Source organism: Hemibagrus wyckioides, linkage group LG02, assembly GCF_019097595.1.
Source record: "Hemibagrus wyckioides isolate EC202008001 linkage group LG02, SWU_Hwy_1.0, whole genome shotgun sequence".
NCBI lineage: Eukaryota > Metazoa > Chordata > Actinopteri > Siluriformes > Bagridae > Hemibagrus > Hemibagrus wyckioides.
In genome coordinates, this window is record NC_080711.1 from 18,619,460 (window position 1) to 18,628,927 (window position 9,468).

The following is a 9,468-nucleotide window of genomic DNA, read 5'->3' on the forward strand; positions in this document are numbered from 1 at the left end:
TTTATTTATTATATATTTTCTTATATAGTCTTTTTTAGTTTCCTAGTAGGTTTTATTCCATCTTTTCCTTAAGAAAAGATCATCTCTGGATAAGAATAAGCTCCAAATAAACACTGATTTTTTCTGTTTATTTATAAGGATTTACATTTATTTGAATTTAAATTATTTCTACAGCAAATATCTCACAGGGTGATTACATATGGCATTAAACTATAATTATATTAAGTTAACAGTAAATTATATTAAGTTTATTTCTCTATTATCCAACCTGTGAGATCGATTTGTACATTACACATCATACACCTTGTGCTCATTATTACCAGCAGCGTTTTACAGTCAACAGCAAAGATTTCAGCAGTCGGAAAAAAAAACACATTTACACACATTACTGACAAAATCATAGTTTATTTTATTTGTACAGGGAGCTGATTATTATATACATAACATTTCAAAGGTGCACTTTTGTTAATGATCCCATTTTATAAATGGACCAGAAGAAAAGTCTTTATGTGCAGTGATGCCCGTTGATGCACAAACACACACACACACACACACATTAACGTGTATTGAAGTTCTGAACACGTGGAGTCAGCCTAAGCGCCTTAGCGTTGTCATACCCATCTGATATCACGTCCTGTTTGGTGTGAAGTGATGTATTTTCAATATTTAGCTGTCATACCAATCCAGGAAGAGCAGAGAGAAAGAGCACATGACCAGGAAGAAGAGGATCCAGACACGGAAACCTGCGTTATTCTTAATCGCCTGAAGGATAAAGGGACAAATTTGACATTAATGTGAATATATAATGTGTAATTGTTTATGAAAGTCAAGTGTAACAAGTGTATAAGGGTTTATAAACTGTATCCTGAATTGAGAGTTTCAAATAAAACGATAAGCAGTATCTGTACTGGTATCTGTATGGAGCTATTTGTGACATCTTAGATACAGAGAACATGTTAAAAGGATGTTTCGTAAAAGGTCCAGTTCATACAGTCTGTTTTCAATAGATACCTGCTTTACATCTGACTAACATGTGTAACTGTGTGGGAATATAGCATACTGTAGGGTCTGCTAACGTGGCTTTAAGTCATGGTTTTAAGTCATTTTCTATCTAGTCCCTCACTGAAAAGTGCTCACTTTTTTATAACTTGTTTAACAAATCCAAGGTAGCATGATTATGGAGTTGGGGTGTGGTCAAGCAATGGAAAGCGGGGCCAGGGAAAGTAAGTTGTAAGGATTTACAATGGTGGGTGATCGCTCTAACGTGTGTGTAGTGTAGGCAGAAAGCATAATGAGATGAGCACCGAGAGAGACAGAAAGAAGCAGTGTGTGTGTGTGTGTGTGTGTGTGTGTGTGTGAGAGAGAGTAATAAAAAAGCAATCGAGGTAATAACAGCTAATAAAGAGCCTTTCTGAGTTGTCCCAAGCCTGCCTCCTGTCTCCTTATTTCCCTCTGATTTCAAGAGGAAGTGTCCTGATAATGTACACCAGATTTACTGATCATGAGATCATTCCATATTTTTCTAATTCGCCATCTGTGGGCTTTATTAATATAGCTGAACTGAGCTGTACAAGATATATAGATTTTCTCTTTTTTAATCTTACAACTACTTTAGTGAACGATCTGTATACAAAGATGGACCTGTTTTCACACCCCAGGGTTCATCTATCTCCATCTACATGGTTCAAAATGCACTGGATAAGTAATACTGAGTAACTACTGTTAAGAAAACTGCTTCGTGTCCATATGCTGATGTGCTGTAATGTGTGTTTCTCACCTCTCGAATGTCTTCATTGCCTTCTTTAACGTTTTCTGTGGCTCCAACAACCAGCTGATGGATATTATCAATTTCTGTCTCCTACATCACACACACACACAAAGAGACAGCTTAATTCTAATACTGTACAGCTCATGCACCCACCCCACCCATACACACACACACACACCTGTTGCAGAACTTTCTCAGCAAAAATCTCCTGTAGCCGAGAGATCTCCACCACCTTCCCTTCAATTTGCCTGTAAACAAACACATGCACACACAAGGATTCATTAAATGTCAGTAAAATATACACTATTTCATTACTGAAGCCTTCAGAGATATTTTCTAACAATTAAGACTATATAGACGTCAGTGTCTGTTCAGCTCAGGCTAGATATGTCTTAGTGAACAAAACGGGGATCTGTGAGGGTAGATTAATCTGGCTAAAAAGATCCAGACTAAGGTATTCACTCTGCCAAAGCTAAAGCAAGCAATATTAGCCTCTGTTCCTGTTCTGAGGCCCACAAGCTGCTGCCCCTGATCAGAGATCTTTCCAGATCTTACTCATTGTGTCTTGCATTTTTCATGCAGATCCTACTCTTTCCATCCTAAAACATTCTTGCCACGCTGAGCCGTCCATATGGAATCAAGACATTCAGATACAGCTCCTTCCATCCTGAGCCTTCAGTCCAGATCCTATTCCCACCATCAGGAGCTTTCACTTCATATCCTACTCCTTCCATCCTGAGACTTTCATCCACATCCTATTCTTCGGCCTGAGCCTTTAATCCAGATCTGGTCTTGCCATCCTTAGCTGTCAAATCAGATCATACTCCTGCCATCCTGACCATTCCCTCCAGATTCTGAGCCATATTGTCTGCCCAGATCCACCCTCCTACTCTCCAAATCCTCCTCCTGCCGCCTTGTGTCCTTCATGCAGATCCTACTCCTGCCATCCAGAGCCTTGTTATCAGTCCAGATTCTACATGTGCTATCCTGAGCCTTCCACTCCTGCTATCCAAATCCTACTCCTGCCATTTGGAGCCACCTGAGGCCTTCCTAACTGACTGCCAACCATAACACCCTGTCTCTAATGTCTATAGGGCTATAACTGCTATAATAGAATATATTCTACTTGATCTGTGTGTGTGTGTGTCTTACCGTACTTCATCCACCAGGCTATTCATCTCACTCACCAGCCTCTGATTCTCCTGTTCAAACTGGACACAGATAAACACACTAATGAACAAGATGCAACACAAACTGTGTGTGTGTGTGTGTGTGTGTGTGTCTGTGCATACCATCTGAATTTCCTCAGGAGAGAGCTCGTCTTCCACTTTGCTGTCCTCCCACAGGTCAACACCACTATCACATGTTGGCTTCTCTACAACCATCAATTTACCACAGTAAATTAATATTGATTAATACCACAGTACTTTTGAATTCTCCATTCTGATTGGACAACTATTATCGTTTTTATTTAGTAGCAGCTAATTCACAAGGATGCTTGACGAATAAGTGTTATTTAAGACACTCAGAAAATCACTGACATGCTGGAGCTCTCTCAAAGGGAGACGATTTTTTTAATGTTTATGGAAGGAGTCTCCAGTGTCACCTCTTTATAAATGTCAGTAGGTTTTCCACCATGGGAAGGTCTTCCCTACAGATGTGTCCGCCTTACCGCCGCTTTCCTCTGGTACAGCTTTCTCAGTATCTTCAGTTTGAGGTTTTTCCACTTTTATTTTCTGTTCCGATTCCAGCCGAGACCTGAACGCACAAGCAAGCACAAGAAAGGTTTCAGAGCGATCTCGACGCCACACAACATACAGAATAAAGCCCGAGTGTCACGAGTGTGATGTGTGACTCACAGCCTCTTCTTATCCACCACTCTCTTCACACGGATCGCTCTTTGCTCTGAGTACAGCTTACACACGCCTGCAGAAAGACACAAACCCACACGCTTATAACAAGGATGAAGCTGTATAATATGAATGAAGTTCTATTAGCATAATAGTACAAAAGTAATGTATTGTCCAGACTATAAATGGTTCTGTAGTGCGTCGGTAAAATCAGTAGTCTGTTTGCTGTTTTGAAGGAAGATTAAAAGGCTTCAAAGATGAGATATTGAATGCTGTGTTTAATGAATTATGGGTAGTACACCGGAAGAAGAAAAGAAATATGACGTAGTAGGTTGCCTTTGTTTCTCACTGGAGCTTTCTTCTATCTCTTTTTTTCCATATCTGTTTTTGTATTCATTAGGTTTATTTTTCCATTTATTTTCTGATATATTATTATCACTATTATTCAAAGCATTAGTGTTAAAAATGAAAGATATCAGGCTCTCACGTCGTCACTGAATACACAGACCAAAGCTTGTGAGCTACAAACAAGGGCCCAAAAATAAAAAGTAGAAGATATAGAACCCAGAGAAGAAAAGATTAACGTAATATATCTGATCAAGTCCGAACCACATAAACTCCCCTGGACTGAAAAGAAATTGTTAACCCCTAGCCATTCCGTAAATAAATGCAGTAGAAGAAGGATAGGTTTAAACACAGAGATAAGATCAACAAGGAGTCGTAAAACCCACTAATCGAACTGATTCTTCCCGACACCTGATACTGTTATTTACACTTTCCAATTACTGCATGCTTTAATTCATGTGTAGTCTTAGAAATACTGTCGCTGATAGAGTTTAAACAATCTTATAACTGTGTTATGGGGACCCCTGGAGGAGGGAACGAGTCAAGAGAAAGGGCGGAGACCTCAGAGTCTAAGTACTCTTCGATCACACAAGGGTCCATAGCCTAGGGATGCTCTTTAAGGGGGGGGGGGGGGGATAACCCTAACTAATATAAACTCTGAGTATCTTTATGTAACTATGCCTGTTAGACAGATTATAGTAGATCACAAGACCTACATGATGAGGAAGAGCCTCCTCAGACATATTTATAAGAAGTCATTTCACTGAAACTTGACTAACACACAAGAAGACTTCTTCTCAGAGTCTGTTCTGACACTGTACAGTGTCAATAATGGACTTTGGACTTCAGAGGACGAGAAGCCTTGGGGAACAACAAACCCCACAGGCCACATCAATCTGAGGACATAAAGCTCTGCAAAGAAACATCACCAGGGTGGGTAACATCTTTTTAACCAGGAGGATAAAAGCCTCTTGGCCTCATGAACAAGTGATGATGGAAGGCCGAATTAGGCGACGGCAACAGATCTGAGGATCTCTGATCTCTGAAAAAACAGTTGAGCAGAATATACCATAGCCCCATTGGGAGCAAAGAAAGATGCCTATAACCACTATCACAAGGAAGGCAGAACACAAAAAGCCCTCTAAACAAAAGCAAAATGGGGAAAATAACAGGTTTGGCTTAGTTTTGTATCTTCCCACAGACCCTGGAGTAAACATCAAGCATCCTCTACAAGATGGCTAAAGAAGGCTAAAATCAAATTTGAGACAGCCTTGGTGAGGTATCTTATAAACAGCTTGCAGAATACTGGATTCCTTTGTCACGTCAGCCATTTCGGAGACCCAGTGGTCATGCACATAGTACTGACCTACTGGAAATACCTCAGAGTAGAAGTAGGACTAGCGGCTGGGCCAAATCTCTCTGAGTCTATACAATAAAGAGACTGACACAGTAACAAGGTCTGATACTGACACTGCTAGTACCCCTAATTACCCAACAAGACTACTTAGAATTGGCGAGTCGACTAATGTGAAATTTATCTATCGACTGCAGCAATTCTGCCCACAGAGAATGCATGAAGACCCACCATGCCATAAACGATGATAATTACGTGGAAGCCCCTCATGACGAAATTGGGAGAAGATGGATAGGGATATGTTGCAACAACTTCCCCTCCACTATAAAAAGGGTTATGAGAGATGCCAATGGGAAGAATAAACACTACAGCAGTACTACTGGTGCCCTAGATAAACCAAACCGAGGATAAATGAGCCTGGGTGGACGTTTGGCTGACTAACATGGGACAAGAGTTCACTAGCACTCTCTGGAACTTGGGTAGGAGTGAAAGTGTCATCATGACTGTGAGTTTTTCCTCCCCAGACTCGAGACATTTTTTAAACAAACAAATCTTGTGCAGTATATACACTGATATTGGGTCAGACAGGTTCGAGCTGGCAATTACGCCTAGGCATGGGAGCGAGTCTGAAGAGCAATTAGTGCCAGAAACGGAGGAGCACATTCTGTTAGAATGACGCAATGAAATATAATATCAAACTTAACAGGTTGTTGGAATGTGTTTAAAAGCCTAGGATTGTTCTGCCCTTAAACAGTTCCATGAAAAGCTCCAAGCGGATGATGGGGAAGCCAAAATTATAATAACGTATGCAGTAGGTGGCAGTAAAGAATAAGAGCTAAAAGAAAAAGATCTGCACTGTGTTTGTTCTCGTACCTTTAAGGTAGACTTCTATCAGGTCCAGCACAGCTCCACGATGTTCCTTCATCTGAGCAGAGATAACCGTCTTCTCTGCTACACACACACACACACAAAAGACCTTTTTAATATAAAATAAACATTTATGATCTGAAATGAGCAAGACGCAAAAGACAAAAAGCAACCAGCAAATGGGAAGCTTATGCACAGTTCTTTTTTGGCGCATTGGCATGTGTGAGTGTGTGTATGTGTGTGTTTAGGTTTACCTTCTGTTCTCAGCTGTTTGATGGCATCCGAACACGTTCTCATGAAGATCTGAGCGTCTTGATCAATCTGGTCTCTCTCACAGTCTGTCATACGAGTCACATCTGAAGAGAGTAAACTACACACACACACACACACACTTTAGTCAAGTCTAAATGTCAGACTAAATGGGGTTAAAATGACAGACCATGCTGACACACTGTGCTTTTATCCACAGTCCTATTTTGCACTTCTGTCTCACTTCAGCGGCCATGTGTCCCATTCGGTGGTGTTTTTTTTTTCTCCCCCTAATTGTATTTTTCATTTTAAATTCCTTCTGCCATTCCTCTTTGATCCAAGTTCATTTGGCGGAGAAGGGAGTGGTGTGTTATGAGGAGACTTTCAAGGACTTTGGGGTGGAAAATACACACCAGATTCAAAGTGCTTGTGTGTTAAATAACTTAATAGGGCACCTAATCGCTTGGGATCATAACTGCTTGAATAATACAATTAAAGGGGGGGGGGGTGTAAGGGGGGGAGACAGGGCTGGCATTTGTTCGACGGGGCTGTGTTTTAGATGGCTCTGGGTATGACGGTGACTGCTGTGTATTTTTCCGTAGACGTTCTCTTGAGGAATGACAAGTCAGTTACAGGAAGTTCACACCTGTGCCTCAGGATTTCAGGCTCACCTGCCGGCGTTCACATAGTCCTTCCTGTGCTGCAGAAGGAAGTCCTTTAGCTTGGTGATGTTGGAGATCTGAAGACAGATAAATACAATCATTAAGTCTCACATTCAAACAAACAAACAAAAAAAGGGCTTTTTGTGCTGTAACACACACACACTGTAAACATAACTCTAGCACAAATCAGCTAACTAACCTACCTAGCATTACCTAGCTCCCACTCCTTCTCTCTTGGACTCTCAGACTTACAATCTGTGAAAAACATTCATATAGAGACCTGGAGAAGAACTCTAACGTTTCTGCTATAAACCAATGTTTACATACAGCACAACAATATTCACACTTTAAGTTTTATTTATTAATAATATATGCAGCCTTCTATTTCAATTTCTTCTCCTTCCTCTTCTTTTGTTTCGGCTATTAAGCATTACCTATTTTCCCAGTTTTAAACAGTTTATATTTATTTACAGATATTTTATACAGATGTTTACTTTTACAGATATTTTATACAGATGTTTACTTTTACAGATATTTTACACAGATGTTTACTTTTACAGATATTTTATACAGATGTTGCCTCAAGCGTCTTGCACAAACGGACTTATTCCATGTATCATCAATACAACAATTGTATTTTATTAATGTTGATACTCTAAAATTGCCCTCTGGGGATAAATAATGTTTTTTGAATTGAACTGAATAGTATAGAATAGATTTAGATCTGTAATGATCAATAATAAAGATGGAATGAATTTGATTGTATTTAACTCTAAGACTGTGGAGGTTGGTTGTCTTCACTGTAGCTTTCCAGACAGAAACTTTGCATGTGGTCACAGTTAAAATCTCATACCGCTGAACACCATACCCCCGGTACGGTCAAGCAGTTATTCCTACTTATACTGCGATATTTCAGGAAATAATTTTCAATTCGTTTCAATTACCTGTACTCCAACAAGCAAGAAAAAACAAACGAGGGGAAAGTAAGAGTTTGACAAAATGTTGTACGAAAAGAAGAAACTGTGATGAAGATTCGAGAACGGATCACACATCTCTCTCTTTCTCTCGCTTTCTCACACACACACACACACACACACACACACACACACAAAGAGCTATGTTCACCGAGACCCAGTTTGACAGCTGACAGCAGGATTATTTACAGAGCTCAGCGTGTCAGTGTTTAACAGCCGTAATCACACCGTTTATTGAATTACGGCACCACCTCGACGACTCCAATTACACACTAACACTGAAACTGTGTGCGTGTGTGTGTGTGTGTGTGTGTGACCCTACGTCAGCATTCTTAAAGCTTTAAGCTATGTCCTTACAACATAACCTTTAATAGAACAAAAAGACATCCCTACCTTCTAACTAAACTATTTTTTAAAGATTTTGTCTCTAGACAGAAAATAGAGACAAAAAATAAAATAAAATAAAATAAAACAATTAAACTACACACATTACAATTGCCACAATTCTCACAATATACATTAAAACAAGCTATGGGACAATTAAAAAAAAGTTGTCAGTTACTTAATTATCTCAATGTCCAATATTGTGATATGATTAAATAAATGTTGCATTAAATGTTGAATACAGATATATTTAATACTTATGACGTAGGAGACCATCCATCCTCTATACCCGCTTTATTCCTAATTAGGGTCACGGGATCTGCTGGAGCGTATCCCAGCACACACTGGGCGAAAGGCAGGGGTACACCCTGGACAGGTCACCAGTCCATCGCAGGGCCAAACATATAGACAGACAACCACACACACTCCTATGGGGATTCGAACCCAGGACCTTCTTCCTGTGAGGCACAGTGCTAACCACCAGCGTAAGAAATCAACTTCGGGGGGAAAAGAACTGAGTGCATAAATATGTACAGCATTCAGACTTTTTTGGGGGAAAGAGTCTAGTAATCTATCCCACATCTTAAAGTGGCAGACTTGCTGCTCCGGATCTAGTAAACTCCTGAGGGGATCTCCTGATTACGGCTCTCTACAAGACAGAAGATTTGGATCTGAAGCCATTCCTGTGTGTGTTGACTTGGACTGGATGGGAAGTCAAGATTTTGAGCTAAAACAGACTGGTATTTGGAACGATCCATTCCTTTATTCTGACTAGATATATTCAGTCCCGGTTGAAGAAAAGCAGCAGCAGTGTAGCAGGATGCTCCCACCACCATGCTTCACCATGGGAATGGGGGATAAGCTGAGTGGTCTCGGCAACATTTATAAAAAAAACTCACTTTGGTCTCATGAGTTGGAAAACTTTGAAGGTTTTGGGGTTTTTTCCCCCTCCAGTCAACTGACCCTACACCCTAGACACGTGAAGAATACAAGAGCTCACTCGGGTTCATTCCTG

At 40.2% G+C, this 9,468-nt stretch overlaps 1 protein-coding gene across 1 annotated transcript in view; it reads right to left on the reverse strand.

The window, feature by feature from the left end:
* Window positions 1-391: 391 nt before the first annotated feature.
* The window catches only part of stx18 (syntaxin 18), a 13,072-nt gene continuing 3,995 nt past the window's right edge, over window positions 392-9,468 (reverse strand). The window contains exons 2-11 of the mRNA XM_058376857.1: window positions 7,105-7,172; window positions 6,439-6,554; window positions 6,191-6,268; window positions 3,628-3,694; window positions 3,441-3,526; window positions 3,061-3,143; window positions 2,921-2,979; window positions 1,947-2,016; window positions 1,778-1,858; window positions 392-762 (exon numbers count right to left, since the gene is read on the reverse strand). Of these exons, the coding sequence (XP_058232840.1) occupies window positions 667-762; window positions 1,778-1,858; window positions 1,947-2,016; window positions 2,921-2,979; window positions 3,061-3,143; window positions 3,441-3,526; window positions 3,628-3,694; window positions 6,191-6,268; window positions 6,439-6,554; window positions 7,105-7,172 (804 nt within the window). The 3' untranslated portion in view covers window positions 392-666. The remainder of the gene's footprint in view (window positions 763-1,777; window positions 1,859-1,946; window positions 2,017-2,920; window positions 2,980-3,060; window positions 3,144-3,440; window positions 3,527-3,627; window positions 3,695-6,190; window positions 6,269-6,438; window positions 6,555-7,104; window positions 7,173-9,468) is intronic.